Here is a 22,412-nt window from a genome sequence, read left to right on the forward strand (position 1 = left end):
TCAAGGCAGAAGATGAGCAAGGGATCAACGCTGAAGAGAATGGGGGAGAAAAGAGAGAGGCTGGGTTAGAAAATTGACATTTTGTTTAAGTGTGTGTTGAACTACGAGGGCATTCCAGTCTCTAGAGTTTCCCCCCTAATCTGCGGCAAAGCCTACGGATCGCAGTAACAGTCGCAGGGCCCTTCAGGCGAGGCTCGACGCGCCACAATACCATGGCACGAATCTCACCAAAACCATGCGCAGTAATTTACTGCAAAAGTCCGACGTATTATAGGAAAAATATGCCGATCTTCACACACCCGACGACCAAGAGAAGTGGGCTTAACATTTACCTGCAAATCAGCCTATAGAAAAGGGATCCATGCTAAAATGAGGAAATGTCAAATGGCCCTAGTAAAGTATTTGCTTCCGCAAAAAAACGGCCCTCGTAAATGCTCGTTTGTTTTTCGGCTTTTTTTTCTACCCAAATTCTGACCAGAGTCTGGTCCCTCACCAATTTCGCGGGGAAATGATAAACCGGGAAGTGGCCATATTAAGCATTGCCGTTAATTAATTCGTTTGAATAGGGATAGAGATATACTATACAAGCCTATTAATGCCCGTTGCTGGGATGTCAGCGAATAGCCTATCACCACAATCGTCAACGTGACAACGACTGCCATAAATTTTCTTCAAATAATTCGATCACTCCTTGGAAAAACCCAAACATGTAATTATCCCCAAACTAGAAACGTCCAACATGCAATTTATTCGCTATTTTCGCCTCATCGAGGCATCGCACCTGTGGGAGGGTGGTAGCGAACTCGTTGTGAAACCAAGACAGGTAGTAAACCAAACTGCTTGTTTGATTTATTAGCCAGGATGAATATGTCCCCAAAAAAGAGCTGTGAAAAATCACGAACCAATGGCAATATAGAAAAATATATTTTTGAAAATTCTTTCTGAGAATTTTCACATCTCTTATCGCATAAACTTCATTAGGCCACAAACCTACCAGTGGGGCTAAGGGAAACCGCTTTACTGTCGCATTTTGACGCTCGGTGCCAGCGCTCTTGTAGGCTTTTTTAACACTCAAATTACTTTACGAAAACTATTTTACAAATTCCTTACCTATTTTTACTCTCCTCTTTCACTCTTGCTGTCTCGCTGCAGTGCTATACGAAACCGACTCCGTCACAGAAGGAAGGTGTCTACTGGAGATGGTCCAATCTGCATCACCTGCAGTTCTCCAACTGCTGGAAGGTCATATCTGGCCATGAGGAATGCATGCGCTGAGGAGTACTGGCCAATCCTTAAGCACTTTATCTCCTTCCCCACCCCAAATGAAGCCTCCTCGATGCAGTCCACTTCGCAATGGGCACGACATTCAACAGCCTTGATTATATCGACTGATTTAGCTATCGGCATAAAATTGATGGGATTCTCTTTTTTAAGAAAACCTGATGTATCACCTTTGTTCTTCCCTTCGCTTGATAACAAAAAAAAGGCTTCCGATGTCTGATGGAGGAGTGCCAAATGACGACGCTCTGAGATTAGCAGTTTCGGTCACCGTCTTTTTTACTATTGCACATCGTTTATGTCTATAGCCGTACAGCCTTTTCGAATGTCAAGAACTAACCTCCTTCCCTACTGGTATGGCTCAATGGGCCACTAGAGATAAAAGTGTTACAACGGCACACTGGTAGTAAGTCTGATGAACGGCCGAATCGGATGGATGAGAAACCTATCATGGAATGATAAACAAAGCAAGATGTAAATCACACTTACAAGGTGTGGTGGCTATCACAATAATCATGGCGGCAATTAGTGTGTACTTGTTTGAGACAAAAAACCAGTGCAGTGACGTTATACCTGGCGAACGAAACACCACCAATGTGCCAGACTGAAAACGTGCACACTAGAGCGATATTGCCACAGCAGCAATTTCTAGCAACGTAGATCTTGATTTTGCTGTTGAACGAACATTTGCGTCTAATTGAAACCTTCGATTCTCCGCTCGGCTAAAATAAGGTGCTACCTCGGTGGTATTGCACACAGAGGTAGATGTACTCTCTTTCAATTCTCAATATCATGTGCAGACAATATCTCAGAGCGGAGGCATGAAATAACACGATAGAGGGTGTGAAATTTCACAATTCAAGTATCTGCTCGTATCTACAGAAGGCTACAAGCATAGGCGCTTGGTAGTATGACATCTGTGAGCGTTTCAAAGGCGGTTACACATCTGGTAGTGACTATACCGGCTACAGTGGCTCTTAAGCCATGTTTAGCGTTGTGGATATTCTGTGTGATAAATGTACGAGTGACGAATGGTTTTGTGGGAACTGCGACCCTCTGTACAGTCATTTAAGGCCACGAACATCTGTAATCTGGGGAAGATAGCAAGGCTTTCTTCCAGGTTGCTTCGGGTGTACTGCAGATCTTTTCGTGGAAAGACTAAAACCACGAATACTTGGTATCAAGGCGGTATTTGTGACAAAGAGGCATTTGCATGTTATACAAAATAAACTGGTACTTAGAATACACGGGGACGGAGGGAGACAAAGGGGCAATAATGGCATTGATGGCGGTCGTATTGAGATATGGAAATGCACATCGGGATAAGAGAGGGAGTGGGAGAGAGGAGCTCGAGGACCAAAGATTGAGTAAGTGAATAGCGCTAAAAGCATTACTTATTTAGAAAATTCTTATCCACTGTACACAGCACTTCGAGAGATCAGAAATGAAATGGAGCAGAAAAAAGTACATACAATGCACAAACAGCGGCGTTTGCAAGGTGGGGGGGGGGGGGGGTAAGGGACCGAGAATATAACCAAAATAGTAGACTACGGCACGACGAACAGCACTGTGCTTTGGAGGTGAACTGGCTGAACGTTTGATTTTTGTGCGAATGTGCTACAAAAAAGACAGTTTTTTCTTTTAGATCCTCTAAATACCATAATAGTGAAGCCGATTAGGAGTATTTTGAGAAATTCGTTCTGTGTACGTTCATAGCGTTCTTTAGCGCATTTTGACTGGTCAATTTTAACCAATAAAAATGCCCACCTTCAAGCATGATGTAATGCTGGAACGGGAGCTACACAAAGATGAATACAAAATGCTTTAGAATTCTTCTTTCTGCATTTAAAGTAGGATGGGAAGTGAGATTCTCTCTTACTTTAAATAAGTGCAGCTGTGCACGCACAAGTGGGCTTAGCGGAGGTGCATAAATTATCCGAAAAATCACAAATGCCAAGACTTAAGTTCCGTGAGAAACTTAGTGCGAAATAAATACAATTTTATCTACATTAATGACTATCCAAAGGATGATCTGCCTCCTAGGCGAATCGGAAATTTTCGCCATACACAGACACCGCCGTGAGAGAAAGGCTAAAATAACCAAATCGCGGTTGTGCACAGTCACATGACGCAGTGAGAGGAGTCAACGCTACATCTTCTCACAGATTTCTGGTGAACTTTTATGGGCCATTTCGTTTTTTGTACTTTACAAGTGCGGAAGTAAAGTGACAACTGATCAAGGTCTTGTCCGGTAGCATTCATGTTCCATTCTTTGAAGGGGCCAAGTTGACACGGATGTTAGGTAATCATTAACCTTGTTGCTATAACAGTGCCACTTTCGTCCTTGGAAAGGCTGAATGGTAGCCAATAACTAAGAGGTCATTGCTGTAATTAAAGGCACCCGTGCTTAAAGAGGAATTGGGAAGAAAAAGAAGCTAATAAGGCCATTTTAATAGCGCTTGCACATCTAAACTTGAATTCATTGTTGGCAACTCAGAAAAGTAGATGTGCAAGCAAGATTTGGATTTAAAAGGCCATGACAAGGAGTAATGTCAATCTTTGGATGTACCTCAAGTGATCTGGGCATCTTCGGATTTATTTGTTTATTCTAAGTGAGCCTGTAAGTACAAGGTGGTACCTGTAAATGCCAGAAACATAACTTGGGCACAGTAAATATTGCGAACATAATAAAGTAGTCATGCATAAACAGCTGAAGGTGGCGTGGAGATCAGGCTAAACCATCTTAACCGCATAAAGTGTCCTTATACAGGTGCGAGTGTAACAGGCCAATTGGGAGCCCCACCATTGTACCCCTTCGGGTAAGCTGATCTTCGAGCCATGCCAGTAACTCCCCTCCCCTCCCTCAGCCCTTCTGCGAGTCGACATATAGGGAAGTCTCGGGCGCTCTAGGGGACAAATTTCATGCCTCTACATCACTAGAAGGAATGTAAAGGGGGTCTAGAACAACTAATAAAATTGCCATTCATAAACGAAATGTGCGGCAACTTGAGAATGAGGAGTTGAATCAATTAAGCTATCTTCAACAGGCTATCCTACACTCATAGAAAACCTGATTCCTAGAAGGATAATTAATAACAGAGAAGAAAGAAACTCCGAGGTAAAAGTAAGAGGTATATGCTGCATTGCTGGAACAGTGCAGTCATTAGCGAACCGGAAAGTAGTACAATAAACATCCGGTGCGTAGCATTCATTTAAATAATGACTTCAAGGAAACACCGCTTCACCTTGAATAGTACAACGACCTTTTGACAAACAACGCTATGGGCTTTCGGTGGGCATAATGGAATCGAGTTTTTTCCGACCTTGCAATATCAAAAAGAAAAGTAACATTCTTTGAAAAGGAAAAAGGAAATCCGATAGATAAGGGTAGAGCAATTTATAATTAACCTCCAGCCCATACTTCCCAAATCTTTGCCTCGACGATTCGCATGGCCTAAAGTCAAAGTAATACTGAGTTTTGTGGCTTTGGAAATCGCGGAGGCCGCATGGGTACCGCACACGGTGGTAAGAGCCAAGCGTGTCCAGGCTAAGTAGTTGGCTAGTCCACGTTCTAATAACCAAGACGGCAGACGGCAAAGTGTGCAAGAAACAACATGTCAAAGAAGCCGTCAAACTCCAAACCACAGATACCTACACGTATCTGCAGGTGTAAACGTCTCGTAGACAGTCACATGTCTGGCCAAGTGGGTTTTTAGCCAGTACACGGAATGTCCACCTGGTTCTAGAAGCCTGCTGAGAATTTGCAAGCGAAAAGCGCTCCTCCGAGGACGGCGAACATGACTACTTACTTAAGTAACCTCAAAATTCTTGATATCATTAATCGCCTTCTGTAGTCAAGGCGCTTCCTACTTTTCCAACTACACGCTTAAAAGTTGTCATGAGGTACGGGAAAAGCAGTACGCGAGAATCCGAGAATCCCTTCAGCAAACAAAGAAGTGCATTCAGGCTGCGACCAACTGTTAGAACTTAATCTAACGCTAGCTCTTGTCTTCCATCCGGAAGGTATATTACAAGTTTACTTGGTGCTTTGTTAGTAGTGCTGCATCATTTCTACTTTAGACTATCCCAACACTACCTCCAGACAGTACCATCGCTACTCCGCCCACCTCTACGTGGATGAATAGGACCTATTGTATGGCGGTGAAAAGTTTGGGTTTGGGTTTTTAAAGGCCTGTCAAAAGCGTTGAAATTAAAATGCATCATCGCTGTTTCATTTGGGTCTCTCAAAAATGGAGATAGGAATATGCGCTTGCTTACTTGGAGAGTTTCACCGACCACTGACATTTTCGTACTTAGAGTTTCACGTCCATGATGCTCTGGCAATTACCAGGTTCGGTAAGCTAGCAAACACATGATAGGTGAATCAGTTAAACTCCAGCTCAAAAATAACAGAACATGGTACAAAGGTTTAGGGGATACTTAAGGTTACGTTCTCTCAAGATGGACAAATAGCGCCTTAAGTATATTTTTCAGTGATGTTACCAGTGCAATGAGACATGCGACTGTACTAACTAGGCGGAATGTCGTCTTTAAAGGAAGGATTTGAGTTTTCTACAACCGCTTCAACGAAGCAAGACATTGGGCACTCAAGTAAACAGGAGATACAACCTCGAAGTGAATAGAATAGATAAAATATATTATTTCAGAATATTAAATGTAACTCTTATAGAGTTTACTCTTTCTGTCTGGGACAGTGAATAATTCCCTTTCCCGCCTGCCTACGCACCTATTGGTATGCAATTTATAAAATCTTTTAATAGAAGATTGCACGAGGGGCGGACGGACGGACGGACGGAAGGAGTGCCAAATGACGAGGGTTTATGCATGTGCAGACATGGTGCACCGAGAATTCGGTATTTCGACCGCTTCTAATTCCTCGCTGTGCCTTTCCTAAGGTATCTTATTTTCAGACGTCTAAATTTCCCTTCTGGGCTAAAAGTAGACCACGACTGTAGAATTATTCACAAACATACGGATTTCTAATTTATGTACTCATTTGTGGATGAAGGAATAGTGTATGGAGGTCATCTTTCTTTCTACTTTTGAGCCACGGATAAGCACTTCCATAAGGTCCACTAAAGTATTTTTTTTGGCTTTTGAGAACCGGTGACACGGAGCTGTGGACACCCTATGGCTGCCAGATCTCAACTTCTATGTCATGCAAAATTCCAATCTCGTAAACCCTACGTGTTCAGGACTAGCTGGAAGGTTGCACTATTGCCTGACTCAGGAACAATCCTGAATTACTGGCCGTACACTATGCCACGACATCGGGGAAGAAAATTTCCTGACGTAGATAGCTGGATCTAATTGAAATGGGGGCGGACATTTGAGGGACACCGCATAATTTTGACCTCTATACAATGGCCACTAATAGAAGCAGAGTAGGCGCTAGATCTGGAGCCAATCCGTTCCCAAGACGGCCCAGACCATTGTATTCTAGCAGGTACCATTCTTCCAACGGTGCTGATTAATCACATTTCATCGATCCTGACTTATGCCACCGCAGAAATTGGGAGGGACGATGTTCAAACACAGAAGGTTATGCGGCAAAGTATACTTGGTTGTTCATTTCTTCAAGTTGCATACCGTAATCCTCAGGCCGTGCCTAGAGCCATTCTTCTTAACGGTCCCATGCTGAGACTCGAAGAAGGAAGGAGCTATTGGTATGTCTGACGTGATACCTTATTCCGCGTAAATAGAAGCTGAAGAATTGCTCAATTAAGGTACCGAAGATCGTTGACATGCCAATGAAAGAAGCCCTTTGGCTCTATCTTAGTTTGGTTCTCTTAGTAATCACGTGGCCTTTGTGCGTCTAGCACATGCGAAAGCACAAGCAATGATGAATGAATAGACCTACTTTGCCCCCAACACACAGAGGACAAGGAGTGAGTCAGAGGCCGGGGTTAGAGGCGCACCCACCTTTCCATCTATGCGACGGACAACGGAGTTGTTAAATGTTCCCATTGCATGACTGCCTTCACTCAGGCGCTCGCTCTCTCACCCTTTTCTACACAGAAGCCACCCGGTATGCCATTTAGTGTGGAATTACATGCACGCTACACACATGACGCAAACGGGTAACTAGAATCGTTTTCGGCCTTGAAAAGAAACCCCACAACAGTCGGACACTCATATCCCCTCCAGATGGCGATATACGCAGAAAAATTAGCCATTTTCCGGTGAATACGAAGTGAGTGTGAGAGCCTTGTGTTCGTGCAAACCCAAGAAGTGGCCGGAGTGTACTTGGGTGACAAATCAGGCCTCTCGCTCTCTAGTAAAATTCGGTAATAAATAAACCCAACGCTGGCAGTTTTTCACCTTCATTAAACACGTGGAACAGAAAATATGCAGGATTTGCAGTGCCAGAAAATTGTTAAGAAACTGGTAGAGGAAACAATGAAAGAAGGCTTGTAATCGGTTTAAACTGACTTACTTAGCATTCAGCTTAACTTCAGATAGCGGAGAATGTTATGGAGTTAAGTACAGTGTCTGTCCAAGTTCCTCAGTCCCCTCCCCTAGCCCCTTAATTGCAATCCCTTTTCTCTCATCAGTATGAAGCCCTATTAGAGCCTACAGAGGTGACACGGAACGGCACAGTAGAAAATCAAGTTAGCGGAGAACAGCACAACCAGATTATGGTTGATTAGATAGCTAAATTAATGTTAAGGGTAACCGTTATTTCAAGGCTTGGGGTAACGAAATCCCCCTCCCCCCGCTACCATTACCAGCTGCGCAAAATAGACGAGCATAATTTTATTTGCTAAGGTGGACCTCTCTTTCCCCCCGGCATTGCCAGATTTTTGACGCCTCGCCAAATAGGGTTCAATAATTAAATTTGATTCCACTTCGCGCTGCGCTGGCCGATTTGGGTGCTCCAAAGCGAGGTACATTTTAATTCAGACACACCAGTCAAGGCTGCAAAAAAGCTGTACCAACAGCTAACACACACGAAAGGGTTGCGGTTGACTAAATTAGCGCTAAATAGATGAGAGGCAGCAAACTGCAGGAGGCTGAACTAGTTATAAAGGGGTTTCATTTTGACTCATCATTCTGACTTGTAGTAATCACCGATTCCCGCACGGTGTTCATAGCACCACCACCGCCGCCGCCGTGGGATAGTTCACACCATCGCCCACACGAATGCCTAGTCAGGTTTTTTGGCATCGCACTCCCTGTCGAGTCAACAGTATGCGATATCAAACTCACATGCTTCTACCCTTGAAAACAGTCGTTTGTTTGTCTAACTTTTCAATTCTGTCGAAATTGAATGTGAATATGTGTTTTGCATGCAACAGAGCCCCTCCTCAACTGAAGGAAGGCGAAGACATGCATGTGCGGCCGCCGCCGGAAGACGGGCAATTGACACAGATGGCATTACAGGAGTGGGAAAACGATGATGATTTTATCGTCAATAACTTGCCTTAATGGATTTAAATGAAGACGATTTCTCAAATAAATCGAAGAAATTAAAATAAATAGATACGGAATTTGCGTAGGATTTGATGGAAACAAGGTGTTCATTATTACAGTCACAAAATAACCAAGTCTGGGAAAGGCAAAATACGTAGGCAGAACAGTTGTTCCACCAAGAAATTGCACTAAAACACTGTCACATTCTTTATCAATGCATAAATAATTTCATGTTTTGAAGTGTGGTACCGCGGAAAACAAGCTCCACCCCGAGAAACAAGTAGAGTCTATTTAGAGGCGCTCCTTAAAGTTGACCAAAATTGGATTTATACGACAAAAAAACAACTAACGATTCAACAAAAAGCATTAAAAAACCACCTATTTATTCATTACTTTTTTGTCTCATCTTGGATAGCTTAAGACATCCAGTTGGTGAAATGAATGAATACAAAAAGGGAGCTTCAACGTAGTCAAAGAAATCTCGGACTGATAAAACACTGGCATTTTCAAGGGCTAAACACTATGGTTACCCGGTGACATAAAAGCGTAAAGAAAAAGAATTTAAAAAAGAAATAAACACATTTACTCACCGTGGGCTGTGAAGAGGCTGAGTGCGCGGTTAGTGCGACAGGAGATCGCTACTGAACCATCTTGAAGGTGCCATCGTGCGACCGCTTGTAGGAAGGTGTGCCTGGAAGCCTGAATCCAACACTTGTCGGCAAGGGAGGCAGACCAGGATCCCCATTCATGAGAAGGATATCACCGTTCTCCACAGAAGACTTATGTCGTGGTACCATGTTGAGAAAGTCTGGTATAGAGGCTCGGTAGCCTGGAGGTGGTAATTCGGTCGAATATGCACTTCCACGTAGATGCGAATAAGCCAGACCGGAGAAAGGTGGTCGGAAAGAGTATTGACTACGCGTTTCACTCAGAAGGTTTGAACATGAGTTCTGTAATGGTGTCCCATAGAACCACGTGCCACCGTTACTCAGAGAGGCTCGATGCAGTTCCTCACAGGAAGCAGTTCCGCAGATGATGTGCTTCAAGGAGGTAGCAGAGTATCGACGTTGGAAGGTATTGCGTTCCTCCCTTTGTTTCTTTGCTCTAACTCGTCGTCGAATTATTAGTGCGACAATGAGACAAATTAAGAGGACTGTGAGTACAGTGCACCAGATTATTACTGACAACAAAAGGGGCTTCATACGAGTACTCCCTTCCGCCGCGCGTAGGCCACTTTCTTCAACCTCTTCCAGCTCAACCTTCCAACCGTTCGATGCATTTACACTTACTATGTAATCGTCAAAAGAGCCATTTTTTGGACAGCCCAGAGCTTTGCTCAAAGTTGGACAATTGTCCATGTACACCATAGTAAGAGAATCCAGTGTTCCTCCAGATCTGACCGATTCGTGCAATGGAAATGTTAGTATTGCGGACTTTTCAATGGGTTTTTCTCCAACACACTTGTGACACCTAACCTCCACGTTTACTTCTATAGGCATACTGGGATCCTGTGGTTGTAGACGAAGAAAGGTTGGAATATCTACATTTCCTCTGATATCATTAGGCAGTTTAGGGAGTCGATCACTGTCAAGAGTTAGTGACGCAATTTTCGAGTGCTTCATAAGTGTGTCTGGGTGAATAGTGCCCACTTGAAGGACTTCCAAATTGGTTAGAACACCTTCAAGTCCAGCAAAAGAAGTTGTAGTGAGCTCAAGGATGTTCATGTTGAGGAAAATATTTAATGTTCCCTCTGAATTCAATTTGGTGAGGTCTTTCAACCCTTCTGGAAGTATTCTTCGTATACTGCTACGATTGCCGATTATTATTCTGTCATTTAGCAAGTCTTTTTGGCAAGGAACTTGTGTCTTGAAATTTACATGTGGAATTGCAGAACAAAGGAGCTCCTGATCTGCAGAAAGGGAACAGGTGAATGGACATTCCTCGGAGTTGGGAGATTGGGCGAGCGCTGCTGCCAACACCGTACTCAGTAGGGAAATTAGGCTCATAAATGGCCTCATCCAGACTTGCCCTTGATAATTAGGGCGCAAAAGTCACGGTGACTCTACCTTAAAGCTCTTAAATTGACATTATTACAGCCATGGTCTCCGAATCAGCTGTACAGTTGCCCGCAGGCTCACCGATTGGTGGAATTCTCCTGTCTGCACGATGATTGGTCATAATGGAAGCCAATGAATGAACTGTAAACCACCTTGGCGTTGAGGTTCACAATGCTTGTGAAGGTACTACGAAACTGAGATGTTTGGCGTCAAATTGGACCTTGAACTATTAAGTAAATGCTCAAATTGGCGATAATAAAATGAGGTTCTGTATTTCTTTTGCATCATGATGAGTTGCAGGGTTTAATCTTGTGGATAACCATTTACAGTAACCATCATCAATTTCGGAAAGTATTTAAAAGTGCTTTTATCTGCGAATTCAGGAATGCTTTTTTAGGCATAAGAGCTAATTGATTTCCGCAGCTTAAATACTTGGTTATCACTAGCTTTCCAGCTCGTTTGCCTTTCACTGACAAGTGCGTCGCATACATGCAACGTGGGGAGCGCAGGTGTAAATATGAGGTGTCACAAATGTTCGTGATGCTGGTAGTAACCTTGGCAGCGGGTATACAATGGAAGAGATTAACATCCGGACCCAAAAGTAAAAATAAGAATAATTCTTTTTAGCACCGTGCCTCAGTAATCACCCAAATAAACGTGCAAAACAATAAAGTCCGCAATTTGTTTTGATGTTCGTTAATGCCGCCGATCTGGATTATGGATCACCAAATTCCCCATTTTATGCCAACAATATATACAAAGATTGGGGCTCTTTACAATAAACACTGAAATGTTTTAAACTACTTTCTGGACCTGTTTTCGCATTTCTAGGATTCTCAATCTACTAGGATAAAAGTGAGGAATTAGGAATTCGTTTTCTTCCCACGTCACAATCCGGCCAAAAGTACTCCATCCATCCATTAATTATGCAGGCTATGAAAAGCATGTATTACAGCCTAAGATGTGAGCTGTTTTTTGTTTTTATGGTGATGTGACAAACTTTGGGCCGGTTTTTAGGGCAAGAATTCACTTTCAACCCTAAGGGAAATGCACAACTAATCGCTCAATGTAAATCGGCTCGAAAAGTCAAAAGAAGGAAAGGAGGACGCTAAAAAAATTTAGGGAGTTTAGTTTTTATTAATTGACCTGAAGAATGGAGTTTAGCAGTTGACTGCGATAACTTGGGTGCGAAGTTTGAAGAATGCATCTAAAATCTCTCCAATTTCATTTTTTTAATCACCTACATCCACAAAATAGCATTGGAGGGCTCGGAATCACACTTTAAACTTCTTCAAAGATGGACACGGAAACTCCTGCATCTCGAATAAAGAAGCATTTTCTCCATGAAAATGATTGTTTTTGTTTCAGCAAGTTCCACATTTCCAGTCCACCGCAATACGCGAGTAACCTTTAGTTTAATTCGCATTAAGCCTATTTACTTCCGGGTGTAAACAAATGCCGAGCCTGCATGACTTGAACATTTGAATTGACGAAGAAACCGAATGGCTAATATTTGGAACACTTTGACCAGAAATGAGAGTCTTTATGCTTGTGTCGCGTATTGCGTTATCCGACCCTGTCACCGACGCGGCTCCTGATTAGCGAATCGCATTTACTCTCAATTTTTACATTGTTTACATTACATCTTGGAGAGATGTTGGCACAAGTCATGGAAGCCAAGTTGCACATGAAAAGGTATAAATAGTTCAGATGTTATCTTCCACTGTAATTGTAGTTGATGAAGTTAGCCAGACGTTGAGATGTCAATGCAATTTGCTCATTTCCCAATCTTGGAAGGTTTTACTGGAATCGTAGACTTTCCAGACAATGGTGAAAACTTCCCTTTTGCCTAATTGGACGTACATATCGAATGTACAAATGAACCGAAAGAGGCCAGTCTCCTTGGGAGTTCTACTTCTAGACAAACGGATTACCTCTGCCCAAGCTGATGTCTACCTCTAGACCAGACTGTGTCAAAAGTAGAGTGACTATGGCATTCAAGCAAACAAAAATAATGAATTTTGACACTTGGGTTAGCCCCTCTAGATCAACCACTGACTTTGTCTTTTCCGTTGGACATAGAAAGACTGTTTGATGCCTGTCTGGGAGTAATTAAAATTTTCGGCACAAGTTAGAGCGAAGAAGCAGAGAGAGGAACGCAATACCTTCCAGCATCGATACTGCGCCACCTTTTTGAAGCACATTTGTGAGAAACTGCAGCGAGTCTCTCTGAGCAACGGTGGAAAGGGGGTCTATGGAATATCCGCACAGAACTCATATTCAGTACTCCTTCTGACCACATCTACCGCCAGATAATAAAGTCTCTCTACCAAACTCTCTCAACATAGTGCTACGAAATGGGCCGTCTGCGGAGAATCCTGACATCCTCCTCATGAACGGGGGTCTGGTCTGCTTCCCTTGCCGACAAGTGTTAGGTTTAGGGTGTCAGGCGTGATCGCATCACCTAACTTAGTTGAGACCCTCCCATCTGATAAAGCAAGTATTTTCGGGCTCACGAAGAAAGCGTTTGACGACGCGATACATACACGTACATATGGAGACGGGGCGATAAAACCTCGCCAGTGGATGATCAGTGAATTGCTCCCTCCGTCAATGCTTACCACAATAGGTTATAACAGGCTTATTGTATCTGCGTTCTTCTAAGAGGAGGATGTGTGAAAACTAAACCAACTTTAGACACCAAATGATCTACTTACGTCACATCAAATTTCCTGACTAAAGACAGCAAACATTAATGTCTCAACTATTAAAAGGACGCACAAAGTGGCCTCAAAATCACTTAGGGATGGGACTAGACTTCCAGGTGGATCAAATTTTGACTGGTGAAGGACCAAATTTACACATGATCGTGAGGTCGGTAACTCACCTGCAGAAGAAACGTAACTAATGGAGCGAGTTCTTACGGTGAAAGTAAGACCGTATGAGTAAGAGCGCTAGGCAAAATCGACTGAGTCTTAAAATAACATGTCTATTTACATAGCCGAGGCTCATCACTTGGTAAAGTCTCTCAATCGTAAAACACCAATTTTTAGCCTCTCCTCATGGTAAGTTTTGCCTCCGTTGACCTACCTCAACCTCCAGAAGGCGTATCAGGTACGCCACACCTTTGCTCGATTTAACCCATCTTCTCAGGGTTTGAATGGTGTGATGAAATGACTTTTTAGTAAAGCAGAAGGGGAGATAATAGGGTAAGTGGAGTACTAACGTGACACCTTGAGGTCTTCACCCACTCATGAATCACATAACGGTGAAATCATATGTGCAGCAGTAAATACGGTCTCTAGAGTAACATTTTTGCAACTGCTCAATTTAATGCAGGCTCTTTTTACCAGTTCTGGGTCGTTATTAAGTAACAAAACCTCTCAGTGCCCCCAATGCTTGTCGGTGCTGCCTGATCTCATGCTGACTAATTTTTGCCTAGCAATGAGTCACTTATGTTTTGCAGTCTGGAGGGTCTCGTATTATAACATCTCTCGTGTAATCCTACACTTTGTTATTCGTCCAAATGAGTGGAATGCCACCGGGTTACAAAACCTTCACTCTTGAGGGTGTTTTCGACAGCGCCAATCAGCATTCAACTAGGCTTGGAAATAAGTTGACAGCAAATTGTGTCAAGGTGGTCTGAAGAAATGCCAGAAGCTAATGGCCTAACATGCCGAAATTCTCCTCTCCTTACCTCCCCCCACCCTAATAGCAAAATATGGGTCCATTTGGTTTGAGGGAGACTTTTACTTCCAAGTAGAACCTCAATTTGGAATTGGGGAGCTATGCCTCCATTAGACCAATAAAAAAATGCTTGTGTAGATGCAAAAAATTTCTTTTTAATCCTGTATTTCAATCCGTTTATTTTCTAGCCCTACAAAGGTGGCCAACTGATTGAGGCCAACATCAAGACCGGTTTGATTTGTGGCAAATGGAGACTCTTGACCTGACAACTGAAGCCTCTGCTTTTCTGGTAACGAGAGTTGATACGTCTATGCGCATCATTTTGACAGTGTCAGTGTACTTTGGATGATGGGGGGTTATTACTTTATTTTCAGACGTCAATTTCGTGGCTTGTCTGCGATTTTGTGAGGTAAAAAGTGTGCTAGTCCTTGAGGAAAAAATAAAATAAAGGCAGAGATAACGAGGCATGACCTTAAAAGGAAGACTAAGACACCGTGACGATGGTGATACGTCATGCCTAAATCAGTCATCGCGTTAACAAACGAAGCTTCCTCGTCTCGCCCTCCTACAAGAATAGGGCTGTCGATCTAATTGTTGGACGTCGCAAATTTTTTCTCTTACCGCGGAACGTTATTGTGGCCATTGCACGACCACTAGAGCCGGCATCCCGCCGACAGTTGACACAGGGAGGACGCCTGTATGAGTCTCTTAGCCCACCTGTACACGCATTCAGGCGTAGGCTCATTCCCATTGACGTGTAAACAAGGCGTAGACATGTGTCACCGTCGCGGAAAAAAAGATGCCAGATGTTAGGCTCGGAATCTACTGTGCGTGGCACGCTAAACACCTGAATGTGAATATCACCGAGGTGAAGGCCTCCCCAAAGCTATTTATGGGGTGTTTTATCAGAACTCCAAGAGGGACTGAGAGTCTAGTAGCATAGGTAGCATCAGTAGGGTGCTAAAACACCGGCAGGAGTGATTAAGGCGCGTTGTTTACTTGAAGCGCCCCTTTCCTCTAATAGCAAAGGCCTGAAGTATCCCTGATGCACAATGTTTTCTCACCCATGTGAGATCAACCACGTTGAAGTGGACTAATCAGTTATGCAATGGTACGAAGATCACAATGCGGTATAGCACTTTTTGAGGGAATTGAGTATGCGCTGAGAACAAATTACAAAGGCTATTCCCACGGTGCAGAATCACGTGAGAGATATCACTTTAAGAGGGTTGAAGTAGCATAATGATGTGAACCCAACACGTGGTGGTGAGGTGTTAACTAGTCAAACCTTTGAGCGGGAGCAGTAAAAGTGGGTGACTAATTACAGCATTTCTTGGTGCTTTAATCCTCTCTGTCGCATGGCTGTATAGTCTGTCTTCCCTCCATCGCTGTCTCACCTACAGCTTGGACCCCACATTTCTCTTCACCTTCTAATGAGTTTTATGCCGAGGATAAAATTTCTGCTGGAAAAATAATACGGTAAATTATATTCCAAAATAGCAAAATGGGCTTTCTGTGTTGAAACAGCTATCCGTAACTCAGCTAAAATACCTTCCAATTGACACGCAGTATACTACTTATATCACAAGAGTAGGTTAACCGGTATTCACCACTCATGAAAAAATAATAATGCAATGGTTTAACACTAGCAAAGTGACAGAGAAAATGTCCAACACTCCTTATTTTTGTTATTATTTGGGGCGTAATCACTTCAGAATAGTACAAGCGCGATTGCCAATTTTTAATTGCTGTTTACTCGCTCATGGAATGTGATGATGGTTACCTGTGTGGTTACATAACTCATCAAAACAAATTTAAACAACATGTTGGGTGGTTACTACTACTCGAATTCCAAATTCAGATTGTTGACTCGGTGGTTCTAAGCCAAGTGCACATCTTCACTTATTTACGGAATAATTAATTAGATGTGCGACCCAGTAACGCCGAGGATGTGGAATCATCCAGAATAAACTGCCTGTATCTATTTCTAGACCACCTAATAAGACGTACTACTTATTTTCTCAAGGGATATAGCTTTTGTTTTCCTGTTTAGAAATTTATGTTACTTTTGTTGCACCAATTGTGCCCTTAATTCCGAAGAAGAATTACACAGTGGCTTAAAATTGCCTGCACTGAGGTGCAACATCTCGAACCATCTTCCAAGTGTGTCAAACAATTACCATAATGACTGTATGTGGTTAACGTAGGACCCATGCTCTATTCTAAAAGTACACAGGAAAAATGCTAGGAATACTTAGGTATTATCTACTTATCAAAAGGATAAAATTTTGCCAAGAAGACCGTTACAAAGTTTTAAAGGGTTTAAAAAATGCAGGATAAATAATTGAAGATATAAGGACAGGTAATGAAGTTTAAAAATCACCCACAATCTTACATAAACAAAGGTCGCAAATCTGCCAAGTGTGGAGTTCTTTTTGGGTGTTGTTACCTAGAAGCAAAAAGTGGGAAGCAATGGAAAGTCAATCTCATTTACGGGGTAATGTCGACAAAACCCGCAGCTTTTCCAGGTAATGTAAAAAATAGTTTTTGAGAAACTGCATCTGGAGACGTGTTGTAGTATGTCTTTGCAACAATCTCCAAAAATTGCTGAATATGGTCTTCTGCAACTAAGGAAATCACACAACCTCCCCAACCTGCTCCGGTTAATCGACTTCCATAGCTGCCAGCAGATCTACAGAAGAAAAAAAAACAGGAAAATGCTGCAGGTCTAGGTTTAGCCTAATGAATACATCCACAAATCGTTTATCCACCCAAACATTTCAGTTCTCACGCCATATCGGTGGTCCGATGTTTCATCCAAGTAGTTCTCTCTAGAGAGATCTCGGACAGTAGAAAAAGTTTACTTCATGGGGATGACGTTTCCTTGCATAACAACCAATTTATTTGATCTGTTTGGAATTTCCTTTACTTGATCTCAGTGTATCGTACTCAGTAAGTTCAATGGATATTTGGGATGCCCGATGCAATCCTCGTCCTACTTCTCTGCTCATTTGAACCTTGACTTATACCCTCCAATGGCATAGAGATGGACGGAGGTTGACAAAGTTCACACCCGATTTGTGTGAGGGGCTTTTTTCCCATGCAAAACTAAAAGGCGCTTGACTCATTGTAAACTGTCAAGACAAGCGTAAATCTGGTAAAAAATTACCCTAATTCGACGATTCTGTTGAAGGCGGGTGACATTTCTGATGACAGACCCAAGTTGTAAACGAATCATCGGTGAGCCCACTTTTGGCATTACTTATTTAATAATTGAAAGCTGAAATTCGACGTGTTCTTCTCACTTTATTCGTATATTTAATAGCATAGAGGGAATGAGCTCAATCAAAAGGACTTAGTGCTTTCGCTACTGAGGTCTAGCTTAAAGGCTAATTGACAACTCAGTCCTCCAAATTATCCTCACACAGAGAACAGGTGAAATCCAGTTTGTGGTTGTAAGCTCAACCACTTGCCTCTTCGCGACACGATTCAGTTCAGCCACAGCTCTCAGAAACTGGCAAAGAACACTGGCCGGACTCCACCAAGAAAATCGAGGTGGTACTCGTATACAACGCTGGTTGTAAATGCGTCCATGCCATAAAGCACGGTAGATACTTCAATTTGTGCCTCAGAAAGTATCCAACATCCTGAGCATGCCAAAATTTTAACAACTTAGTTTGCATTATATGTTAGGCTGTTCGCGATTGTGCCTATGCTAGGGGCCGAAAAGAAAACAACTTCTTCCAAGGGCCATCCATCACTTCGTGAACCAAAGAGGTTTTTCCATTCGCCGGATTTCACATGTCTTAAATTCCCCCCGACTTGATTCAGAGGGACAAATTTTGCGGTATTGCGTAAATATGTCTAAACACACCAAAGTGGACTAAGACCTCTCCATCAACTGCCTTTGTGGAGTGCCTGTCAAGTGTGTCTGTTGACCGGGCTTCATTTATGGAAAACACAGACTAAATCACCATTTTTTGTTAAAAAAAGAATCGCTAGATTCTAATTAGGCGTATTTGGGTGATGTGTTATAGTTAAAAGTGTCAAGGGGCTTGTCACTTGAAGGCGGAGCAAAAACTGAGCGTGAGAGCTGGGATAAGGTGAAACTCCGAAGCCCCAAACACAAAAGCATGATATGGTTGGGCATGATTGAAGCGGTTATGGTCGCTATCATTGCCTGGAAATAAAAGATTTATTACCCTGCGCAGGCAACATCTGCCATTCTCTGTAATCACTGTCTTTGTTTTGTTGTGAGAACAACTTATCTCTCGACTACCTCCATTTCAGCAATTTTGACTTCTCATTCCATGTGGGGCTTTAAACGGAAGGCATTTCTTGCAGCGGCATGGTGGCATAACAAGGCTTTTAACATCCATAAATATCTTTTAAAAAGGAGACACAGAGGGATAATAAAATCATGTTTAGGAATAGTTTACGAGGCCTAGTTTAACATCTAGACATTATCAATTTAATAAATGACGACATGGGAGCGATAAACCGTTCCAAGCAGTCTCCATTCAAGAAAATGAAATAAAAACTTTCATTTTCGCGAAACATTTTGCTTTGTGTTTAAGAAGGACTGAAAATGAATTATCTGGAATTTACAAGAAATAATGGACGGCTGCTTGATGATACTACTAATTACGAAATTAGGGTGTACAACAAAACGGCATTACTTGATCACTGTTACTAGGTATTTGGTAACCAACTTGGTATCATAGCCTTCTGTCTATGCCCACAGTCTCTCAGCCCTTCTGCAAGTTAATAATAAGCGCTTTTTCCTAATAACACTGCGTGCTATTGTAGTGCTTTGATACATTGAATGTATTTGACTACGTGGCCACGTTGTGCTTCCGCTCTTAGGCATAGCCTCCTACCTCTCCTCGATACATTAGTAACATTTAGCCTTCCCTACTACTTTGGCTTACTACGACTTTTGAGAAGGCTCGGGGCACATGACTACGTCGTCAAAAGTGACTCAGAATGCCACAAGCTTTGTGAGAGTAATTAAAACAAAGAAAATTAAACACAGGCGGGATAGCAACTTTCAGTCCGGCACAAGTTTCTTCAAAACGTGCACCACGTTATCATTGGAATGTGTCCGCCTCCTCCTCCTTTGCAAAATGTGCACAAATGAATAGGCGATAAAATAAACGACTTAGGTTTCCACCAGGTGCATCAAATTTGCCGAATTGGCGCCAAAAGAGGGCCTTATTGATTCTGACAAAAGGGCATCTACACCAAGTCGGAGATCCCTCCCTAGTTTTTCTTTATTTAGACCATGGTCCATGGCTTGATGGCGTGGCATTTATATTTTTGACTAGTATAATTAATTAGAGAAGGTTGAAAGGTTCGGTAATCATGGTAACTTGGCGCAAGAGAGGGGGCTTCTTCAATCTCTCTCATTTCGACGACCATCTTATGTTTACAGGCTCTAAACCCTTTTAGCCGCCATTAGCAAACCATTATTCTGTAACCAACTTGGTCATATTTATTTCTGTGGGTACGACTCAAAAGTGGACTAGAGAAAATAAAAAATGATTGTAAAATTACCTGCAAATGTCGACCAATTGATCAAGTTCAGAGCAGGAACAATTGTACAGATGACGGCAGGACTCGTGACTCGCGTTCATCAGCTCGCCTAGCTTTCGGAGAGTTTCTTTATTGGCATCTTCATCCCCTTCTTCAACCTCATCCCTTTTACACAGGTCTTTAAAGTCCAGAACTCGTTGAGCCTCCGAATAACAGTGCCTCGCGCACCTAGCAGGAGCATTTTCCGCTGTCAGAAACAAAAACCACATTTTTAAAAAAAATTTTGAATTTGAATGCGCATACCTAACTCAGCACTCACTGCGGTGAATAGAGGAGTAAAATCTTATCCTTTGTGGTGCAAATATGTTTACGTGGAGGCAATTTAGAGGGCAAGAACAAGAAGTTGAAAAACGAGATGTGGTTCACATTGTTTATGTTGTGATATATGTCGTGACAAATAAAGATGAGATTAAAACACAATCCCATGGAGGACATAAGGAGAAGATGTGGAGCTTAAAAAAACCTGTGGCTTTATTTTGTCTAATACCCGTTTTGACCTTGATCCCCGGGGATCCATGACCTTCCACATAAGTAACAAGGTCTTCTAGCAAAAAAAAGGAAGGAGTTAACTCCTCGTATCCTCCTGTTTTCACGGGATTTAAGACCTAAAATTTATTGAAAAGCACAAGGCTATTTTGTACCTACTTTGGTGCCACCCTGCGCAATTAATAATTGATACCGCGTCTTGTAACATGCCTAAAATTCGGGTGGTCACAATTGTTGCTATGGTGAAATAAAACTTGGTCAAATTCTCCAAACTGCACTTTAGACAGCTAAACAATAAAACCATGGGCAGCCGAAAGCAAGCTTAAGTCTAAATTTTGCACCCCACCGCCTTTTTGTGAAGTAATATATCACCCGGTGAAATGCGATACAGTACATCGCCACTTCGCCCGGTTTATGAAACTCACTATTAATTACTTTATGAATTTCTCATCTTTCACTTTTTGAGGCGGAAATGCTACGCAGCAGTGAAAACAAGGCATCTTCGCACATTGAAGGAATTCTACTAGATAGGTGTAGGGCAGTACATTGTGATCGACCCATCCCCTATCGGTTCGTCCACTCGTGTCTACCTCTTATTTGTCGGCCACTTTTAAGAAAATTTGAGAATCAATGTAGAGTGGAATTATAGTTTATCTCCCTTTATCGAATTTGAAACAACCTTGGAGACAAATGCATGGGGTGAGATTAATCACCATCCGTATAAATGAATACCGCGATGAATCCGACATGACCTTTTTTCTGTACAAAATTTCTCCAGCCCCACCCGATGAACAGCAGTAGGCAAAGTAGAGAATTTGGAAGAATGTAGAAATGCTAACGATAATTATGCTGATTCATTGCAAGTAATGGGGAAAAAATTTGTCTGAAAGTAAATAAAAGGAAACAAGGTTTGATTAAAGAGCCTAGTCAGCCCTCGTTGGCATTACCGACTTGGCTCAGAGGCTTGCCTTCTTGAAATAAACACCATGGAAGTCTATCAGCCTCTTCAACTCGTCCACCTCTTACCACCTCCGTTGATGTCAATCTATCTCGCCTCAACAGCGATTCTATTATTTGTTGATACCCACTACTTGGAGAAAGGTGAGGGTGAGAATGCCTACCCTCAAGGGCAGATGTGGTGTTATGAAGTGTCTAGAATTCGTAAAAGCAGCACCGATGGAGTCAATAGTCATGCTTGTTTCTCAAGAAGTAGATGACAATGTGCACGTGGAATCCCATTGTCTCGGCAGTTCAACATGATGAGTAAGAGGTCCTCCTAAACATCCTGCTTCTCTTTATTAGTGTTGGATTGTTAACGCTACATTGTGTAATTTGGTCTGATAACACAATACTGCACCTTTCTGAAGTCTTCTGTAAAACATCTGCAGTGCTGTAACCGATTCCACTGCAGATTACCTCCAATCACACGAGTCAGGCTCGTTTAGACCGCATGACAGTAAGGGGAGATAACAAAGATCACTGTAAAACACTTAGGGTTGACAGACCGACACACATCTATCCGTGATTTGTGGTTCGTCCACATAAACAAATGGCATGAATTTGAAGGTGTCTACAGATTTCAAGATATCATTGCCGTAAAATAAACTAAGTACCACACAAAATTTTTGTGACCATTTGATGAATTTATTTTATAGCGTTTCGGTGAGATGATATTCGTTTGGAGGTACATTCGCCGAAGCAGCCTCTAGTTTCCATAGGATCTGTTACAATTTAGGTGCTATGATTATCCATCCATCCAGTATCCATCCAGTATCCATCCAGTATCCATCCAGTATCCATCCATCCATCCATCCATCCATCCATCCATCCATCCATCCATCCATCCATCCATCCATCCATCCATCCATCCATCCA

The 22,412-nt window shown here is 42.4% G+C and overlaps 2 protein-coding genes across 2 annotated transcripts in view; both read right to left on the reverse strand. All coding sequences in view use genetic code 11, as the record gives it.

Annotated features, from left to right (window-relative positions):
* Nucleotides 1-9,350: 9,350 nt before the first annotated feature.
* Nucleotides 9,351-10,436, reverse strand: EGR_07663 (hypothetical protein; the record flags this gene model as incomplete). The annotated part of the gene is made up of 1 exon (XM_024496912.1): nucleotides 9,351-10,436. The coding sequence occupies one exon, from the start codon at nucleotides 10,434-10,436 to the stop codon at nucleotides 9,351-9,353; it is 1,086 nt and encodes a 361-aa protein (XP_024348694.1).
* Nucleotides 10,437-16,946: 6,510 nt separating this feature from the next.
* Nucleotides 16,947-22,412, reverse strand: part of EGR_07664 (N-acetylgalactosamine kinase) — a gene marked incomplete at both ends in the record, with an annotated part of 5,739 nt that continues 273 nt past the window's right edge. Inside the window, 2 exons of the mRNA XM_024496913.1 lie at nucleotides 16,947-17,148; nucleotides 20,013-20,238. Of these exons, the coding sequence (XP_024348695.1) occupies nucleotides 16,947-17,148; nucleotides 20,013-20,238 (428 nt within the window). The remainder of the gene's footprint in view (nucleotides 17,149-20,012; nucleotides 20,239-22,412) is intronic.

Source organism: Echinococcus granulosus (genome assembly GCF_000524195.1).
Source record: "Echinococcus granulosus chromosome Unknown EG_S00083, whole genome shotgun sequence".
Classification (NCBI taxonomy): domain Eukaryota; kingdom Metazoa; phylum Platyhelminthes; class Cestoda; order Cyclophyllidea; family Taeniidae; genus Echinococcus; species Echinococcus granulosus.